At 47.2% G+C, this 21,798-nt stretch overlaps 2 protein-coding genes across 2 annotated transcripts in view; both read right to left on the reverse strand.

Annotated features, from left to right (window-relative positions):
- Window positions 1–11,313, reverse strand: part of asxl2 (ASXL transcriptional regulator 2) — a 65,395-nt gene extending 54,082 nt beyond the window's left edge. Inside the window, exon 1 of the mRNA XM_064341259.1 lies at window positions 10,983–11,313. Coding sequence (XP_064197329.1) covers window positions 10,983–11,039 — 57 coding nt within the window. The 5' untranslated portion in view covers window positions 11,040–11,313. The remainder of the gene's footprint in view (window positions 1–10,982) is intronic.
- Window positions 11,314–13,900: 2,587 nt separating this feature from the next.
- The window catches only part of LOC135257688 (kinesin-like protein KIF3C), a 39,321-nt gene continuing 31,423 nt past the window's right edge, over window positions 13,901–21,798 (reverse strand). The window contains 1 exon segment of the mRNA XM_064340703.1: window positions 13,901–20,410. Coding sequence (XP_064196773.1) covers window positions 20,299–20,410 — 112 coding nt within the window. The 3' untranslated portion in view covers window positions 13,901–20,298.

Consider the following 21,798-nt stretch of genomic DNA (forward strand, 5'->3'; position numbering starts at 1 on the left):
AGAGGGAGAGAGAGTGAAAGAGAAAGGGAGAGAGAGAGACAGAGAGAAAGCATGAGAGAGTGAAAGAGAAAGGGAGAGAGAGACAGAGAGAGAGTGTGAAAGAGAGAGGGAAAGAGAAAGGGAGAGAGAGAGACAGAGAGAGAGTGTGAAAGAGAGAGTGAAAGAGAAAGGGAGAGAGAGAGGGGGGGGAAGGACATGATCTGCGCAAAGATGGTGAAAAAAACAAGACGTGTGTTATATCGCAAGTCAGTGGAGAACAATGTCTGTAATGTTGCAGCCATATTTGTAGTCTATCAGGGAACTCACTGGACATGCACCGACACTGCTCAATATTAATACATCAGAGTCTACATGAATATTCAAGCTGCACTTTGACATTCAGAACAAAAATGATTGAAAGCAACTCAGCTAGCTGGCGAGCCAGTCTATCTGTCAGTTGCATATGAAAAATGTGACAGCATGAACAAATTCTATAAGTTATTCAATCCGGCACGAAAAATTCCCAGGCAAATGTCAAAACAACTTCATAAATATGCATGAAGAAGAACCGCACAGAACGGTGCGAGTGTCACATAAAATGACTTTTAACACAACTTGTCGTCACTTTTGCTTTATCAGAACACTTTCTAAACCACTTTGGCACGACCAATCAAACACTCAAAAAAAATATGACTTGTTTAGTCAGCATGCGAAATAGCTCACTTGTGACAAGTAGTGCAAGCTGATCCACGCATTTACCCTGAAGAGCAAATTAATAAATAATAATAATAATAATAATCACCAGACATTTGGCCATTGATAAATAATGTGCTTCCCTGCAGGTTTGGCAGCCAGTTACAGAGCCTACACACACACACTCGCATGTGCACACACACATTTACACACAACACACGCAAACTCTCTCTCTATCACACACACACACACTCACACTCACACATCGCTCCACCACACTCCATGGGCTCTCCCTCACACACACACACACACACCTCTCTCTCCACACAACTCCACCCTCTCTCTTCACACACACACACACACACTCACATGCACTCTCTCTCACACACACACACTCACACGCACTCGCTCTCACACACACACACACATTCTCTCTCCCTCTCTCTCTCTCACACACACACCCCGCCCATAAGGACACTGCACTGAGCCCCAGCGGGATTAGTCGATCTCTCATTTCACCTGCAGCAAAGCGCCCACACCACCACGGGAGAGAGAGAGAGAGAGAGAGAGAGAGAGAGAGGGGGGAGGAAGAGAGAGAGAGAGAAAGAGAGGGAGGAGGAGGAGAGAGAGGAGAGAGAGAGAGGAGAGAGAGGAGGAGGAGGAGAGAGAGAGAGAGGGAGAAGAGGAGGGGGGAGAGTCAGAGAGAAGGAGGGAGAGTAGAGAGAGTGCGGAGGGGGGAAAGAGAGAGAGAGAGGAGGAGGGGGGAAGAGAGGCAGAGAGAGGGAGAGGAAGACAAAGAGAAGGGCAGATTGAGTGCGTATGAGAAATAAAGAGGGAGAGGGCGTGCAAGAGAAAGACTGTGTGAGTATGACAGCGCAAGAGAGTAAGAGGGAGAGTACATGCATGTGTGTGTGTGTGTGTGTGTGTGTGAGAGAGAGAGAGGGAGCGAGAGAGAGAGTTTGTGTGTTTATCATTTCCTTCTTTGGCTATAGAAGGGTATGCTTGTCTGTCGTGCCCCCCCTTGACCCCCCCCCCCCAGCGGCTTTAAAACAACAACCAATCAGGGGTCTCCACCCCATTGGCTCTAAAAAAAAAACATCCAATCAGGCCTCTGCCCTAACCCTGGGCCTTTTCTCGAGGGCACCACACCCAGAATCTCCCGACCAATCAAGACACGTCTTATTGAGCCCATGTTGCCATCGGCTGGCTGGTCATCTAATCAACCAATCAAATTCATTTTAAAATGTGCAAATACATAAGAAAGACCATTCCGTTACACAACATTAAAAATCACTAAACATTAAAATCACTGAGCAAATGTTCTTGGCCAGAGTCTCAGAACAATATAAGTGCAATATAACCAATAAGGCACAGAAGGCCTATTCAGAGTCAACTGAGGTACCAACAATTACTATTTTAAACAAAAGAAAATACCACCATACAGGTAACCTGTTATTTGACCAGCTATACCTGTACTAAAAAGGGCCAGGGGAGCCATGGGGTAGACTGAGCAGGTGGGTCTTTAGTCCGCCAGAATATTTTCCATGCAATAGTCAAGAACTTACTCAGCTGACAGCGCTGAAGAAAATGAAGAGATATGCATTTGAACTACGCTGGCCTGTGACCAGCTGGATTCCCCAACGCCATTATTCAAAGGCCGTGTGAGGAAATCCAGGCCACGGCGAACCAGGTTTAACAGTGGATGCGAAAGTCTTCAGCGAATGGGGATGCATTTTTTGCGTTTTGTGATAATCAAGTTTCATAGACTGTGTTTTTTTTCCCCCCCAGTTAAATGCATCTGCTCCGGTAAATTTGTTTTTTTCTCAGTCCAGTGGGGCCCTTGTCTTACACGGCAGGATGCCATTATCTCAGTGCTTGCCAAAAATGAAATTGGAAAGCACTGCTAGTATAGGACTCCAATATCGCGCGGTATTCTGACACGAACTCATCTGCAGGGTGGGCTGTCGGACGGCCTGCAGGGCGACGAGCAATCAGCCGTAGCGCCACCCACTGATGGGAGGACAGGCCTCAGTGAGAGTTAGCACCCCCTGCTGGTCAGACGGGGGCCTGCAGGTCCACCTGTTAAATTGGACATTCCAAAATTGAGAAGAAAGGGGAGAAGATAAAAAAGACAACTGGCCACCCGTGTTTAAGTATTTTAAAAAAGAGTAAGTAACTGAATCATTAGGCTGCATCACTGTTATAGCAGAGTCATAATACTGCCACACAGCAGGAAAGTCCTCATTCATGCCCCCTACTGGCACTAATGGGAACTGAAGGACGTCTCCAAACTGGGTATAAAAGAAGAGATTCTGCCGTCTTTTTTTGTTTTTTGTTAAACATCAGAATGCAATGAGAACTAGGCTAAAATCTCTTTAGCAACAGTCGCTTGGGAAACCAGGGGTTTTTGCTAATGCGAGAGACAGCGTACCCAATTTGCTCTGGCAGGTGGGGGGAGGGAGGAGGGGGGGGGGGGCAGGTGGACAGAGCCAATCAGAGAAGCCGCAGCGGGACTAACACCCGGGCAGAACTCCGTCTGTCGCCGTCTCTCCAGCGTGAGTCACGGCCGCTGCCGGGAGAGCCGGATGTTTCCGGGGACGCGGCGGGTGGAACCCCTTACGCGGGGGGGGGCTGGGGACGTGTGGCGAGGGGGGAACACCCCCTCCCCGCGGGCTCTTTATCGGAAGCCCAGTTCCGCCAAAAAAAAAGAGAAAAAAAAAAAAGCGTGTGACCCAGCCGGCCGGCGCTGGCGGCGTTCCTGTCCGGGGCTCCCGCCCGGAGGAGACCGCACAGCTGGCGAGCTCACGTCCGCGCTCACTTCCTTCCTGCCCAGCCGTGCGCGCACACGCACAGGGAGGGGGGGAGCGGTCGCCCCGGAGACCGGCGGGTGAAGCGCGCGAGGGTTTTAACGAGCCATGACTCATTTCCTGTGTGTGCGAGACACTGACCCCCCCCCCTCCTCGCTCCCCTCCCCTCGCCCCCCCTCCCTGCCGATTCCCGATGAGGACGAGCCGGGGACACGAATCCGCTGATTATTCCCGACCGCAGCGCAGGAATGTCGGCGCTCCCGAGCCGGCTGGCAGCGGACAAGTAAACCGCGAGGCACATGGCGGTACGCGATCCAACCCCCCCCCTCCCCCCCTCCCTCCACCTTACAACCCCATCCCGAGTCAACCACCTGGTTTTTTTAGAAAAAACGCTAAATTCAATGAAGCAAACTGTCGCTGCTCGCCAGGGAGGCGATTTCTTCCACTAACACGCCGAAAAAGAAAAACAAACAAATCCAGAACGAGTTCTGAAAACTGAAACAGAAAAACTGCGCGCAAAAAAAGTGTTCTTTAAGAACGCAGTGTGACCGAATTTAAACAACAACAGCAATTAAACAGGGAAGAGGCAAAGCAGCATGTCACTCCAGGATGGACTTCTCTACGGTACACTCCACATCTGGCTCCATTAACGACTTGATTTCCAGTAAAAACAAAACAACAACAGCCTAATAAAAAAAAATTTTAAATGGAGAAAAAAATGGTTTTGATTCGTTCTGCTTGAGCTGAGCGCCTTCTGATAAAACACACAGCCGCTAACGAACACACAGCTGGCTTTTTACAAGGCTTCGCTGCAATAAAGCATCCGGGCCTGTTTCACTGGCACGGGAGAGGGTTTGTGTTCACTCGACAGGAACAGTGTCCCTGATCCGTGCTGTGTGCAATAAGTGACATCAGACTTGTTTTCTTTTTGCTTGAAAACTTGGAAGGACACAGCTTTGTGTATTTGTTTAGTTTTTTTGGTGGTGGGGAAAGGGGGGGGGGTCATTCTGGCCGATTTGGTTCGGTTGGTGGTTAGCGTCACTTCACTGACCCTCTGATGCCAAATTCGGAAGATTTTCAAGAAAAAATATTAACAGGGCGTACTAGAGCCCCTTCTCACAACAACAACAAACTCATTAGCAAACCCCAAACATCCCAACCATTTCCCCCCAACAGCAACCCAACAATCCATCCACAAACCTGGGCTTGATTTTTTATTTTATTTTATTTTATTTTTTGCGAGAACCTCCGGACGGTTTCTTCGTGAGCTCAGGTGTGAGGTGCGGGCCACACCTGAGGCCAGCCGCACCCTGACGGAGGCCCCGCACGCACGTCCACCACCTGGAGCGGCGTAAACACACAGCAGGTTTTTTTTTTTTTTCCCCGTCGCCGTGACAGCGGGAAAGCATCCGGAACGTTGGGAGCGAGGGGATCATTAGATTAAGTGGATTTTCCACTTGTGATGTCATCGTTCCCCGCGGTCAGGGCCTGGGGGGGGGGGGGGGGGTGGGAATCAAGGCAAGGGGATTCTCTTTTGACAGCTGAGGGAAAACAAAAAACAACACTGACCTCCAAATATGGAGATTAAAAATGCCCATTCAACAGTAGGGGGGATGGGGGACAGCACCTCAGAACACAGAACACGATGATCTATGGAAAGGTCCAAGGTTCTGTTTTTAGCGGCAAAGGGCTATTTAGCTGCATCAAACCATAGCACGTTTTTTTCCCCCCCGAATTCTGACCTGTAGATTAACAGAGTAAGAGCACACCTGAATGTTTACTAAACTGGGACTCTGGAAGAAACTAATTTTTCCATACCGAGATCCTCCCTTCACATCGATCTCCATGCGTCATCCTAATTAAGGTTCTACTCTCTCCGCTCTCTCCGGAAGCTTCCGCCCGTGTCTGCACCCCGTATTCACTGCTCACGGCTTCCTGGATTCAGCTCCTTCCCCGGAAATTAGCGGCTTTCTTGTTGCGTAACCGCGCTGAGATACGATAGCGTTAGCTTCGCAGAGAACGTATCCCTCCTCCGGGATTATCTGGGGCAACGACGGGTAGATTTTAATCAGGAAGAGGCCAGATGTTTACCAACAGAAATTCAGGAGCGTCAGCAGGGCTCCACCTCAGTTTCGTGTATGTAACCTTTTCCGGATTCCCTTTCCCTTGTGAAAAAGAAACTACACATCCCATTACGGAGCTGGTGACCCAGTGCATAGTGCCACAAAGCAACATCTCGCACGGGCTGATGGGAGGTGGAGTCCAGAACCCATTGTAGCAGAGGTCTGCGACCGTGGTCCAGGAGAGCAGAAGGATATGCTGGTTTCTGTTCATTATTCACTTGAATTGATTGATTGATTGATTGATTGATTAAAGCGGCTAATTATTACCTCGCCTCCGCAAGTCTGTCGCTAAAATTGCTTCTCGGCCCTGGTGCCGCTTCAGCATGGTCTTTAGGCCGCGGTTACGGCCACATAAATTCACACAGAATGTGAAACACAAACCGCAGGAGTCCTCCGGGAGGGGCCTTTTATGAGTAACGAGAGGACGGCTCCTCGTCTTCGTTTCCCGAGCGCCGGGCCGGATGTTTTCCTGCGCAGGGTGTTCCGTTCCCCTTCACGGTCGATTAGCCGCGGCACGTTCCACAATCCAAATTTCACACCTGCCCGGAACGGGCGGCAGACATTATCTCAGAGCGTCTGGGGCTGAGCGACAGCGCCGCTCGCTCACTCTCTCCCTCTCTGTCTGTCTCTCACTCTCTCTCACTCTGTTTCTCACTGTGTGTCTCTCTCTCTGTCTGTCTCTCTCTTTCTCTGTTTGTCTGTCTCTCTCTCACTCTCTTCCCTTCTCTCGCTCACTCTCCCTCTCTCTGTCTGTCTGTCTCTCTCTCACTCTCTTCCCTTCTCTCACTCACTCTCCCTCTCTGTCTCTCACTCTCTCTGTCCGTCTCTCTCTCTCTCACTCTCTCTCTGTCTGTCTGTCTGTCTCTCTCTCTCTCACTCTCTTCCCTTCTCTCCCTCCCTCTCTCTCTCTGTCTCTCACTGTGTGTGTCTCTCTCTCTCTGTCTGTCTGTCTCTCTCTCACTCTCTTCCCTTCTCCCTCTCTCTCCCTCTCTCTCTGTCTCTCATTGCGTCTCTCACACTCTCTCTCTCTCTCTCTCCGCCTGACCTGCTCCACAAACACAGAACAGGACGGTCAGAATATTCTTTCATTAAAAACAAACATTGGTTTTTAAAGGGGCAGGCTAGGCTTCCGGTGGCCATAGTCAAACGGGCTCTAATCGAACACATCCTGCATGAATTTGCACACATTTCTCTCACAGTAGCGTTGTTCTCTTTAAAGACGGTGAGGCCTATTGGATTTCATCCCTAAACTCCACAAACTAAACTTCTGCCTTCCTGCCATCCTCCCCACTTCTTAACTACGGGGGGGGGGGGGGTTCCGGTTGGTAACAGGGGTTTTTTCCCGGTGCTACGTTACGGTGAAGAACACACCCGTCCCCGCAGTGCCGTCCCCACAGTGCCGTCCTTGGTCGTGCCTCCCAGCCGGTGGAAGAGGCTTGTGGGAAGTGTGCCGCAGTGGAGTGTTTTTGGCGGTAAGGGGACAGGGCTTCTCATTTCGAGAGCCGAATCGGGGGAGTCCGGTGGAACCGGCAGGCAGAGAGCCTCGCTGACATCACCGTACCACATGACTTCTCTCTTTCGACGCGCAGGAAGCATTAGTGTACACTCGCTGGCTGGGGGGGCGCACAGGGAAAAGCCAATGAAAATTCTGGACTTCCCTGCTTTCTGGGGCCTGTACTACCCTGTGCTTTCCAAACCACACACCTCGCTGCCAGTTCCTGGAATTTAGATGACTAAAAAAGAAAAAAAAAAAAAAGAAAAAAACATTTCCACTGGCTCATGAAAATGGAGGTTAATGGACACTCATACGCCAGTTAATCATTTTATTTTTGCCAGAGTTTCACAAGAAGAGAGGCAGAGCCCACCCTGACCGCACATTCCGGAGCTGAATATCTGGTAAGGCTCAACAATCTGCGCCTACGGTTGAGCGCACTTCCTCAGTCCCAGCATGCACCAGGGCAGAACTCAATCTGCCCCTCAGACAGCGATTAGTCTGGCCTTAGGGAAACGAAACTCGGGATACACACAATTCCACAGAACATGCAGTTCCATAGAACTAGCAGGTGGAACCCTGAACTATTTTGTGTGTGGGAATGTATGTGTGTGTGTCTGGGTGTGTGTGTGCGTGTGTGTATGTGTGTGTGTACGATTTGTGTGTGAGTGCATGCGTGTGCTTGCATGTGTGTGTGTGTGTGTGTGTGTGAGAGAGAGAGAGAGAAACAGACAAGGCCACAGCTCCACCTCCTCCCAGGTTTGGTGGAATGACATCAGCCTGCTCCCCATTGGGTATCGCCGAGGCGACAGCATAAAGATGCCAGCCATACATCGGTCTGATCTGAGGAAAAGTGACCCGTTTCAGGGGAAGGAACTGGGACTCTGTATTGGGAGGTTGCAGGTTCAAATTCCAGGCGTGGCTCTCTACTCCTGTGCCCCGGGGCAAGACACTTTAACCCGAAATCTTTCCTCAGTCACGATCCAACGACACGCATGAATAACGGCGAAAGAGCGATGTCATCATCTAGCGTGCGCGTAAATCAATAAAGAATAAACGGAATGAAAAAAAAATAAAAAAAGCCAAAGGACAACCAGGAAAGTCTCATGTCAGGTTCTTCGTACACAGTGGGAGGAAATTTCTGAGAAGTAAATTCCAAGAACTTGAAAATGTCACACGGCAAATTTGCTTTGGCTCAAATGTCAGTGACCATGAAATGACTGGAGAGAAAAAAACGCATTTCCAGGCAACCTCAAGAGTCCATAACGTTGGTATATCTTTTTTATTTTTTTAAATTTTTTTAAACTGTTACAAAGAAATTCTGACATTTTTGACATTCCAATGTTTCCCGTTTAAAGGAAAAACATTTTTCCTTACAGGTGTGGGTGGATACATTAGTTTGGTCACAATAAATTGTTTTAAAACAAGGCTTTAAACAGGCGCTGCACAACTTCTGTCTTCAACGAGGTACTATTGACCTTATTCTTACACCCCAAGCTGTGACGTCAGATTTGAGGCAGAGACCAGATCTTACCATGCACGTTACGGATTTTAATGGATCTACGTGTAAAGAGGTCTGGTGGCTATATACCTTTGTTTCCGAAGATTAGTATAATCCTACGTTGCCTGAATAGCATCCCCCGAATAAAAACGATATACGATCTCCAGACCACCGACTGGCTAACAACCATAAAGCCCGTGACATGACCAATTACCAGACAGAAGAAAGCCACGCCAGACAGGTCCTTTCCCTTTTCAGTGGTCACTCTTCGTGCTCACAAGCGCCAAATCAATGTGACCCCATATATTTTCCTTCCGTGCGGATGTTTCCACGGCGGTCTTTGTCAGCAAACAAGCCGATTTACTGCCGCATCACCCTCGGGCGGCACCGTGTACGACAGAACCCGCGATTTACTCCATCGTCCATAATCACCGCTGCCATCGGCGGCACAGAACGAACCCTAATTACATGGGCCTTAATACTTCAAAGGAGCGAGCAGGTGAATCTTTGCAAACGCGTTAATGGGGATTGCGGTGTCCTGGCCTGAACTTCTCTTTCTCTTACCCTGGTCTAAATGGTGCTGCAGTTGCCTGAGTTTGGCTGTCTGTCTCTCCACCCACACGAAGGGGTTGAAGACAGGATTCTCAGCCACCAGAGGGGCAAGTAGGAACAGGAGGGTGGGGTTCTACCATCCCTGTACAGCACCTTTTCGATTTTAATAAAATTTTATTGTAGGTATATTTTAATTTTTCGACTTTTAATAAAACTCCAAAATATTGATTCAGATTTTCATACAAAATAACAGTGAAAACCCAACATGTGAACTATTAAATTAATCTTACACGATCTGTTCATTTACAATAGCCAAATAGCTAGAAATGAACAGTAGGTAAAACAAACTGATATAGATTATATTTTTCGTGTAGCTTGATGAGAAAAAGAAAAACGCATTTAATCATACGTTTAAGCACAACACATGCTGAGAGACGGCATAAAACAATTATACCGAAGCCAACTGGACTGAAATAATGGGTTGACATTGTTTTTCCTACATTAAATATTGTTTTTACTTTAGAAATGTACAGACATCTGTTAGCGGTGTTTTAGCCCTAAGGCAAAACTGTACGGTGCTGTCACGTGTAGGGTTGTAGGCTAATACACAATACACACCTAGGTTAATACAAAACAATACGGAAAATGACATCTGGGGGTTCTAAGAGCGCAGTTGCCTAAATCTTGAAATAGTATTTTAAAATATGTTTGTTGTTGTTGGCGTTGTCGTTATAAAACGAATTTCGTGTAAGCGAATGCAATTAAGGCTTTATTTCTTTTCATAAATCATTGAAAGCAACGACTATTTCAGCAGGTTCCAGCCGGCTTCGCGCTATTGCGCGCTCCACTAAGGAAGGTTTTGGTTAATAATAATGCAAACTTCATCGCCGAAGGCTACTCGTTTTACTGAATAAACAAAATGTTAAAATCAGCACAACACGCATCCAGACCACTGCACATGGCTCGTCGTTCACCTTTCATACCACGACCGAACAAAATACTCTTAACTCTATCACCACCTTAATTCTTCCCAAGTGCAGCTTCGCTCGACATTGTTGATCCACCTTTAGTAGGCAGCTAATTAGCTAGCGAAGTAGATAGAGAAAGCTAGCACACTGCCGTCGACAACCTAACGATAAAACACAGAGTTGCATTTACAGCTATAAAGTACCGTAAAATAATTAAAATATCGCACTTCACCGATCATGTACATTCCATTATTGCCATTTCAAACGCTCTCTCGCATAAGCTACGTGAAGCTACCGTATGCTACAGTTTCCCAAGCATTATTCGTTATTGTTACCAAACTGTCAGTGACGCTCGTTTCATGCACCTTGAGCTTGCTAGACAGCTCGGTAAAAGTCAGTTAAAAACCACGAAAAGAAGTCAAACTAAGTGCTTTAAACGTTTTTTCCTCTTCAAACTCGACAGCACGTCAAACACTTGCGCCCAGGCAGGACAGTGTGTACGTGATCTGGGAACACGGTAATGTCATGCGCGTGAAGCAGGTCTGGCGCCGTGCTTCACTTCAGCTAAAGAAAACAAGCGCCCGACACAAATCTCAGAAGTTCGCCACATAAAAAAAAACAAACAGTGTCAAGCCGACCAACTATTCAGCAGCGACAGAGAATATTGCATAAAACCGACGAAACGTTTAAAAATGTATTTCAGTTGCTTGACCGACCGCGAAGCAGGCCTTGCTTTACACACCCAATAATCCATTTCCACCAGCGGGTCATGAACTCATAAACACCTAGTTGCACTAGTGGGAGCACGGAGCGGCTTAGCCATTTGAAAACAAGCACAACAAACGGCGAACAAACGCGCTTTCTTACCGTTTTGGCAGCCTCTGCCCACGTCCTCCCTTTCTTCTTCCTCGGCTTGTCCCTCATGACTGCGGTTGGAGCGCAACCGGCGGCTCGATTTTGTGCTCGTGTTGCCGTATTTGTGGGATTGTTGCTGTAGTTACAGTGGAATAGCTACTGCCGCTGCCATGTTGGGTTTTTACTGTAAGGAGCGGGTCATGTGACGGCGAGGGAGACGTCATCTTACTGTACAAATGACAGCTGCGTTTAGGGTATCCCACCCGGGTATTTGTAGGTAAATTCTATTCCGACGACCTTACGGTGCGCAACAGCCGGAACCATGTATTTTATGGGAAAAGCAGGCTACCATAATGACGTAACGTGAAACGAAATGGACACCGGTGGCACACGAACGCCAAATGGACAATCGGTAAAATAACACTTGTTGACATGTTTTGAACATGCACTTTTGCGCATTTATCGTAATTATTCGACGGTTATATTCGTTATTTTGAAATGCATTGTAATATTTTTTCAAATTCTCAATATTAATGTGACAGTAGTGTTTATGCCTTCGTGTATTAGAACCACCATATCTCTCATGTAACATTTTAATATCTATATTCATTATAGCGCGTGGCCGTGACTACTTTAGTCGTTAGCCATCATTTATTTCAATTTTACATGACGCATACTTTTCATTGTTTTAATCGTTTATAGAATGAGCTGATTTGGATTGAGGTGAAAATATGTGTATTTAGGGCCTATAATTCCTGCCCTTATTAGAGAACATTTAAGTATGACTTTTTATTATAACCAGAGGCAAGGCTTACTGTGGTATAATTGATAGTTGTTTCCTTTTGAATTACGGCTTACTGCAAACAAGTTGCTCAACAAAAAATATATATTCAAGCTTTGGCCACTAGAGGGTAGTAAAGGATAAAACATTATAACCGAACATTCTTCGTGAAATCAACAGTATAGTTCTATTGTGTGGCGTTCATTTTCCTTTGTCTATGTAATATTAATCGGCGAATTTATATGCAAATATATGCCCCATTAAAAATAACAAATGACAACCGTTTTCAGCAAGGCATGTATTGCAGTTATTGCTCAATTTTAAAATCAAGCAATGACCTTGCAATATTGTATTTGTCCACCAGGTGGCTGTATTGGTCCTAAAATTTATAAACTTCGTCTCAATCAATTGGAAAGTATTGCACAAGGGTTTCCAAACGTTCTGAGCCCAGAACCACATTTAAATAAGGAATATATTTTCTTTATCCCACACCTTGCTTAAAATGTAGTCTAAAATATGCTCATATATACAGGTTTGGAACCATTTTTCTGCAGTAAGCGTCTTCGTCCCTGGTCCTGGAGAACTGCAGTGTGCTCTGGTATTCGCTGCTGTTAATTAATTGGCCAATTAAAGCAGGTGATTACACAGCAGACTCAGCTCACCTGGCTTCTTGGGTCTGAACTGGTTGTTGATTTCACGGTGAAAAGCAAAACCAGCGAGACCCTGTCCCTGTGTATAACCAGGGCTGTAGATCCCTGCAATGAAGGGTCTTTACAGTATAGAACTACATTTCCCACAATTCCCTAATTATACAGCATCTTGCTCACCCTCTGAATATTGAATCGCTGGCAATACCATAGACATTTCTCACACTATTCCCTATAGGTAGCTGTCACTGTGGCTGTTAGATAGGCCCCAAGGCATAGGGGGTTCTTTCTGCCTGAGTTGTTGAACCATGTTTTTTTTGTTTTTTTTAAATATGCAAATTCATTCAAGGTGTAACTGACAGTTTTGCATGGCAGTGCCTTTCCACCCTAGAAGCGCTGGTTTCATTTAGAGACGGATCCATGTGCCGAGGAGCAAACCTGAACGACAAGAGTCAAAGCTCCTAATTTGCCCTTTGTGGAATTTGCTTAGCTGTCCAAATATGTGAAATAAGGGACAGCTGTTCCAGCTGAAATGCAGTTGTGTGGTCTGGGGGTTTAAAGCTGAGGTCATTCGTGCAACTGATTAATGGATGTTTAAGGTCTTAAGCGGTGCTTAAGGCCTACAGTGTTTGTGACCTTCAGTGTTTGGGGCCTACAGTGTTTATAGCCTACAGTGTTCAGGGCCTACAGTGTTTATGGGCAGGCAGGTATGACTCAGCCCTTTTTAAAGCAGTCTTCCTCTGTCCTGTCATCGTCTCCACCTCCCTCACCCCAACCATCCCCCCGCCCCCCCCCCCAAAAAAACAGTTAAATAAACAACAAAGTCCTCTCTGCTGCCTTCAGTCCCAGTGCTGGCGATATTAAAGATTAAAGTTCTCCTCCACCCCCCCGCTGTGAGTAACGATCACACAGACCGCATTCACTTCACTCTGGCAGCAATCGATCGATCAGAACAGAGAAGGGAGAAATGATCAATGATTGATCAGGGAGGAACAGATCAGGTCCAGCTGCAGAAAAGGAGAGAATGGCCCTTCTGCAAGAAAAGGAAATTAATTCTTCCCCCATCTGCTAGAAGGAAAAGTGTCAAGGGTTGAGTCATCTCATTATGCTAATGAAGCCTCCATCCTGTAGTCAGAATTAAAATGCATGGGAAATGTAGTCAGAATTATGATGGTTGGGAAATGTAGTCAGAATTATGATGGTTGGGAAATGTAGTCAGAATTATGATGGCTGGGAAATGTAGTCAGAATTATGATGCATGGGAAATGTAGTCAGAATTATGATGCATGGGAAATGTAGTCAGAATACGCACAGGAAAGGACAGGTTAGGAAAACTCACCCCAGATCGGTACTCTGAGAAACTTTACGAATAGAGGCCCTGAATGAATTCCTTTATTTTACAACAGAAGATGAAACAGAATGAAATGTCCCAATTGTGCTGCATAAATCCTTTACTGTACATACTTAAATAAAGACACAACAGTTATGCAAATTGGGCAGTGTCATTTTTTAGCATATTTTTATTGGACTTTCTCTTGAAGCGCTTAAGAGGCTGTTCTTGGTTTTTTCCATCAGAAATTTACAGGGGGGGAAAAACAGCAGAGATCGGCAGCAAGAAAGAGAAATAAATAAATAAATAAATAAAGGTCTAAAAGGAATAAAATTAAATGACCCCCCCCCCCCACACCACCACCCCCTCACACACACATATCAGCCATTCTGACCCTTAATTCTCATTCCAGACACATCACCATGGAAACAGGAATAAAGACCAGCTCCTGTTCCCTGCCTCAGTTCGACTCCAGTTCCGGATTTTTCCTTTTGCCACCAACACTCACAATACATTTCAGACCAAAGTGGAGAATTAATTAAAAAATAAAAATAAAAAAGGCATACAGCAAAGAAGACAGCAACATAAAAAAAATTACACACAGTTAATAGTAAAGCCCTAGTATATTACAGAAAGAAATTTGAACATTTTTCTTTTCATTCAAAAGAACATTCAGAAGTATATACAATGCATTGTGTACATTTTGCCTGCTTGCAAGACCATTCAAACGGCTAGTTATGCGGTTTATCTTTGCGGTTGTGCGGAGTTGTAATACGGAGGAAGTTGTGTACCTTGTCCTCTCTGGTGACATGATTACAACAATTAAATTACATTTACCAAGTCAAGTACAGAATTAAGTTTTGGACACACAAAATAAAAATAAAAAACCGAAGAGCTTTTTGAGACTGCAAGCGCGTAGGCAAGGGTTCTTCTCAAGCCCGTTCAGGTCAGTTGTACAACCAGGAAGTGAGAAGAAGAAAAGTGATCATTTATACGCACTGAAGAGTGACATCATAAAGGTAACAATTCCTACAGTCACATGACCCCACTCCCCCCTCCCTCCCTTGCCTTCGGATTCCTGGTTTGATTGTGACATCATCAGCGATGCGTCCAACCTTCCAAGGCCTGTGTCAGTTGTGGCTCTAGAGTTTTCTCAGTGACGCAACGCACTGACAGAGAAGGAAGGTCTGCTGTTGCCATGGCCAGTCCTGCAGCCGTGGTACAGAAGCCGACGGAGACCAGGCCTAACTGCGCTACCGTTTCTCTCTGGCCTATTTTCCGTATCCAGAGTAGCAGCGATAGATAATATTCTGTCTGTGTGAAGTACGGCAGCCCCGAACCTCTGCAGAGGAGCCGGTCGCACCGAACAGCTGATATAAAAATGCTTTATTAGCCCGTGTCCCTTCGATGACGCACACGCAGAACTGAAAAACCAGACAGAGACGGCATTTAGGCCAACCGCCACGGCAGTCCAGGCAGTCGTAGTGCGCACAGCAAAGGCCTAACCCCTCCAAACAAACTTAATTAGTTCATTAAAATCCCATGTGCCTGTCAATCAGTGAGATTATCTGCCTCACTATTGGACAATGTGGGGTAGCCACACCCAGGAAGGACTACAATCGTCATCGAGGAAAGGAACCTGATAATCTGAACAGTGTAAAAGACGCTAAATAAATCAGTAGTATCGTAGTAGTGGTATCATACTGCCACAGGATCACTGGCCTGGGTGGACCGGTACCACCCTCTGTGAACAAAACTCTGTGCAGTGTGTGTGGTCGAATACTCGCACTTCTTCAAACTCACCCTCTAGAGTAACCAAGCATTTTTTGGACGCATCAGCAAACGTGTGTGTGTGTGTGTGTTTGTGTGTGTTGTTGGGGGAGGTAAATCTTAGGCAGAAAATAGGACAAGAGTAGATATCTCATGTTCAAAATGCATATCTAGACACATACTTTGAAATTATATAGTGAGTGGCTAATTATAATAATTTTTTTTTTTCGTTAAATTTTGTCTGCCACTGAGCAGTAACACAACCACACAGACGCACATATTCCGTAGGGGCTGGCATTAGTATTACAGCCCCTGTGAGACACGTTCGATTACACAACATAATCACTCTACAGGTGCGTCCACAGCCAAGGCCATTCACACACAGGTAGCTTACAGTTTGCATATTTACCCTTTTACACTTTTACAGCCGGACACTCACTGAAGCAGGTCAGGTCTACAGCCATTGCCTCCCCAGAGGACTGCAGCCGTGCCCCAGCCTGGGATTCAAACCTGCAGCCCCCCTACGACTGCAGGTACTCTGCCCACAGCTCCACCCCACCCTGTGACCGACACTCACGTTACACCCGATTATACGCGTGCTCTCCAACTACACGGAGGACGAAACAGAAGAAACAAGTTTTTATGAAGAGCCAGGCTTCATGAGCACATTCTGTACCAAGAGGAGGGTACCACGGCAACACAAGCACAACGGGATCACAACCAAGCAGCGAGCGACTCCGAAATCTGCCACCTGTCAGACAGCCATCCGGCCAGCTGCTGCTCCACCAGGGCTATCGCAGACCGCCAGCCATTTAGAATTCTCTTAACCCTTTGAGGATGTGAGGTCACAAATGTATGCGATTAGAATGCTCTTTTCACTGAACATTCTAACGCTGATGTCACAATCGCTGCTGGTGACTGAAAGCGACGGAGTTCTAGAACACATGCTCAAAAAAAAAAAACATTCCAAACAAATGCTACTCTTCAAAGGGTTAAAGGCTGATCCTCATCAGGATTCTTTTGCCCACTAGTGGCTCGCCGGAGTGCCCGTTTCCAAAATGCCAGGGCACCGATGGCAGTGCCAATGGTGGGCAGACTGTGCCAGGTAGGTACTCGCTTGTTAACAGGACTTGCCAGGTAAAGAATGGGCATTGAAATCCCTCCGTGCCGAGCAGACACTGGGGATCCTGGGACTAGAGTATGAGCCCAGGAGACAACGGGTCACCTGACACCGGCACCGGCATGACAGAGAACAGGCAGGCGTCAATCAACCGTGACGGACATGTTCATTTGACACCCTTCATCTGAAGGCTGGCGGGGGAAAAGGAGACTGAACACTTTCACCACTGAACACCACAGGGCTGCGCTCAGTTTCCACGACAACAACAGCACTGAAAAAATGGCAATTTCTCTTGTTGTTCTAAATTATGTTTTTAAATTACATTGCATGTCGAAATTTAAGCTCTCTTTGTGCCTCCCAAACACAAACACGCCCCAATCGGGCACAGACACCTTTTTCCCCATTAAAAGCATCACCCTGCTGAACCGCCATTCTAGGCACATTTTTAAACATCAAAAAAACTTCCCAGAATTCCCAGACCTGTTAAACAACACCACCATTTAATCTGAAAGAACAACAACAAACCCCTCTGCTTTAAACCCTGTCATTCCTGTACTGGCAGATTCGTAAGACATCGTAGCGCAAACGCTCCCGTTAATGGTGCCCGAGGCCATTTTCGGTCTGTGCTGATTGGTGCTCACATGTCACGTGTCCGCAGGCCCTGTGCTGATTGGTGCTCACATGTCATGTGTCCGCAGGCCCTGTGCTGATTGGTGCTCACATGTCATGTGTCCGAAAGACTCCGCCCCCATTGCTGTGCTGTAACTCTGACCTGGCGTTTGGCTTGCACAGCGCAGAAGATCTGAACGTTTCTGACACACTTCTGCAGGTTCGGACAAGAAGACAAAACGTGAGGCCATCTTTGCCATCGATTCCGCGTAGAAGACTGGGTACCCCGCCCATTCCGGGGTTCGTGAAGCCTCATACTGCAGCAATAAGTATCAACTGCCCCAATGTCAGATGGCAACACCCCAAACCCGTGATAAAATCACTCCTAACGTTATGAACGAAGCTTATAAATTTTCAGTTTAGTTCTGTTTGAATCGCAAAATTTAGACTCAACTGCACAGGTGCAGCCTGGTCTGCCCTCGCCCAATCACGTGACTCGTGACGTCGTCGTCATGACAACCAAACCTGAGTGACAGACAGATGCCCGGAGGCGGCCCCCCGTTCGGCGCAGGGGTCACACATCTACGGTTGCGTAACTCTACCCCCTCACCCCAAACCGGGAGATGAAATGAAAGTGACACGGGAGTGAAGGAGGAGAGGAGAGAGAGAGAGAGAAGGGGAGGAGAGAGAGAGAGGAGAGGAAGATCCGTACGTTTTACCCGTCTGCCCAAACGGGGCGCTTAGTGGTAATACAAATCCGCACAGAGGGCGCGATTAAAAAACAGAACTACATCAATAATTCACTCCTTCGCTCCTCTCCTCCCCGCCGACATCGCCCCTCTTAACCTCTCTTTTATTAATTGGCGTAATCCAAAACTCATCCGTTTCCCCCCCCACCACCCCCCCACCCCCAACTCCCCCGCAGCCAAACTACCCCTCAGCAGGTCCGGCTCGTCTTCGCTTGCAGAGAGAGGGGCGGTGTTCTGTTTCACAACCAGACCCGCAAGCTCACAAGCCAGGCGACCGCTAACCAATCACTCAGTTAACATCCTGGCCCAACACAGGCCCAATGCAGGCCCAACGCAGGCCCAACGCAGGCCCAACACAGGCCCAACGCAGGCCCAACGGAGGCCCGCTCCAAAGCCCAACGCAGGCCCAACGCAGGCCCGCTCGAAGGCCCTTCTCCTCACAAAGACGATACACCCCCCACGTTAGGTAAGTAGAGAGGAGATAAGAAAGCTTGCTTCTTAATCCATTTATCTTTTTTGTTTTTGTTGTAGTAAAGGGACAATAAATAAGGAAGTCATCACTGACTAAAGCTTTAGCCGCTGTAAGTACTTGTGTTAGTATTCGTGTTTGTCACATCCAGGGGCTCCATTACATTTAGGGCCTCCTGAAAAGAGATCACATTTGGGAGATCATGTCTCCCAATCTTGCCTCCACCACCCCAGGCCACCCCGCCCCTCCACAATTTTTTGAGGGCCCCTGTCAGTCAAGGCCCTTGGAATCATACTAACCCCGCCCACCCCGCTGGTGGTCACATACGTCCATCAGTGTGTCACGGTTTTCTCCAGGTCCTGAAAACCAGGGGAGGGATTCAGCACTGACAGTGAGAAGATAGTTAATCGATCGTTCGGTCATTTCAGCATCACCGTCGTGCCAGAAGATCCCCACGAAATGAAGGCCCAGGCTCCGACCCCTGTGATTACAATGTGCTTCATCCACAAGGTCCTGCAACCAGTTTAATCCTGTCACATCGTATAGAGTCTCTCAGACAACGTTAGTTTGGCAGCTGCTGGAATGAATGAAAAATGTTAGGATAAAAAATATGATTCTATGTAAAAAAAATGTCCCAGAAAATGAATGTTCTGCTCAAGCGAACCTGGTCCTTATTAACTACAACATGCGGCAGTTAGCGATGGACGACTGAGCGTTTTCTTTTTCTGTTGACGTGCACGGTCAGCATGTCCGTGAGTATTGTGGTCTGTGTGCTTTACTCCAGGCAGGTTCAACAGTGAAGGAGAGTGGGAGAGAGAGAGTGAGAGAGTGGCAGAGAGAGGGAAAAGGGAGGAGAGGGGGACAGAGTGGGAGAGAGAGAGAGAGAGAGGAAGAGAGAGGGAAAAAGAGAAAACAGGGTTGATGAACCGAAATCTCACCTACATTCACCCTCTTACAGCTCTACTGTACACTGCCTGTCACACTGTACTCGGGCCTTCTAAGCAGGTAAGACCTGTTCTGTGCGTGCAGTCATCAGCTTATGAAACAAAATGCATACATTCATGGAAGAGTAATCTATGCTGAGAAACTGTAAACAATAATAATAAAAATAATAATAATAATTGTAGCTGTCCTGTATTCGACCCTAAAGCCCATTTAGGCCGATAAGCTGAGAACTGTGATGGTAGAGAAGTTGTCTGACGTGAAATTTCAAGTGACTTCAGGTCCGTGGTGCTTTTTTGTCCCGCAAGAGTTTCTCTGTTTTTATCGAGGATTTAGAGAAAACAGGCATTAAATCACCATGGGAACCAACAGCGTGTTGGCTGAAGCTTTGATCTTCTGCCAGCAGTCACGACTATGTATGAACCCCCCCAACAAAAAAAAAAAGAAACAAACAAAAAAAGCTTACCATTTCCTCAGTTTTTTCCTTTTTTTAAATGAATGAGACTATTCGCTTAGCCACTAGCTACTGGAAACAGTGAAGTTCAGGTTCATTATTTTTTTTTTGTTGTTGTCGTCATATCCAGGGCAGGACCACATGCTAATCAGAGTGAAATATAATAACATCACCTCCCACACGGGGAGGGCACTGGAAGCCACTGGCTGAGTCTTTAAAAAAATTAAAATTAAAATAAAATTAAATAAATAAAAACTCCTCAGAGAGCAGCACGGTCCTTTCAGCGCTGAACACGAGCAGGAAAAAGAAAGAGGGATTCGCTGCTCCCATGTTTTGGGGGGGGGGGGGTGAGGGGGGGGCAGGGTGAACAGACGCAAATGAAAATACAGAACCCAGCTGTGAGCAGCGCAGCAGCGCTCCCTGTTGGGGGGGGGGGCGGGGGCTGGGGCTGTCCCTTTCACGGATGAGATGAGGTGGCTGTCGCCCCCTGGCTGTGGGGCAGGTACTGCGCCCCTGAGTTTAGGGAACACATGGAGGAGGAGGACGAGATCCCGCAGGGCTGCTGACACCTGCGGACGAGAAAACAAAGGGGGGGGGGGTCACGTTCCGAGAGCCGGCAGATCCACCAATGAGGCGTGCCCGCTGTGAGAGCACGCAGCCAATCACATCGCAGTTTCTCTTCACAAACAGGAAGTGGTTAACGTAAACAAAGGAAGGAGCGAAGCTAGATGGCCAGCAGCTGCCAGCACCGGAGGGACTGCAGCAGCGGATGGTGGCATCTGTAGCAAAGCGATTAGCGTCAGCTGCTTGGCAGTGCAGCTGCTTTCTAGGGCTAAGAACACTGTACAATGACATGATCCAATCCAACTGGTTACTTTATTGGGATAAAAACAAAACATGTAAAAAAAATGTTTTGCAGGGGCTGCAGATGTTTCCTGGGTTTTCACATGAGGACATTTTAATATCTAATTAATAATAAAAGATTTTTAAATGTATTTTAATTAAATCACAGGGCTCACAAATTTAATCTTTCCAAGACAGCGTCAAAATTAGCATTAGCAATAGGGGAGACTAGGTAGCCGGATTTGGACCAGGATTTTGAGCAGGACACTGGAGTTAATGCCCCTACTCTTTCCAAAAGTGCCCGGGGATCTTTAATGACCACAGTGGGGTCAGGAGCTCAGTTTAGCACCTCATCCGACAGACAGATGACAAATCTAACACCCCTAGCAGCAGGAAGAGCACCCAATGCAAACATCCCAACGGGCCCCAATGTGGACCAGGGCTACGGGACGCATGAGTTACAGAGGTGGGGCAAACCACAGGTACGCACAGCTCAGCCGAATAAAGAGCCCTAATTAACGTCAGACAGAGTAACGGGTGGCGTCTGACGCGCAGGACATTAGCGGGAGATTAAGGATTCCCCCCCCGGGACGGGTGCATGCGTGGTTAGCGTGTCGAGCTAATCCCTGATAGCGGGTTCATCAATTAGCGCCGTGCTTCTCTTCATCGCCTGTCAGCCCGAGTCAACAGAGCAACGGACCGGAGTTGTGCACAGTTTTAAAGAGCAGTGCGCAGTTTTTAAGAGGGGTGCGCAGTTTTAAAGAGCGGTGCGCAGTTTTAAAGAGCGGTGCGCAGTTTTGGATATTTAAGAGGGTGCGCAGTTTTAAGAGTGAGTTAAGAGGTGGCAGTTAAGTCGCAGTTTTAAAGAGGGATGGCAGTTTTAAGAGAGAGTTTAAGAGCGTGCGCAGTTTTAAAGAGCGTAGTTTTAAAGAGCTGCGCAGTTTTAAAGAGGGAGTTTAAAGAGGTGCGAGTTTAAGAGGTCCAGCATCGCCGCGGGGTTTGCTGAAGAGACAGCCGTGCTTCTGCTGCTCGGGCTAATCGCAGAACCGCAATGGCGGCTACCTCGCCTAATCCTGCTGAGTGTGCCGGCCTGCCAAGGCCACGACTCCCATAA

The sequence above is a fragment of the Anguilla rostrata genome, chromosome 6 (genome assembly GCF_018555375.3).
Source record: "Anguilla rostrata isolate EN2019 chromosome 6, ASM1855537v3, whole genome shotgun sequence".
NCBI classification, from domain to species: Eukaryota; Metazoa; Chordata; class Actinopteri; order Anguilliformes; family Anguillidae; genus Anguilla; species Anguilla rostrata.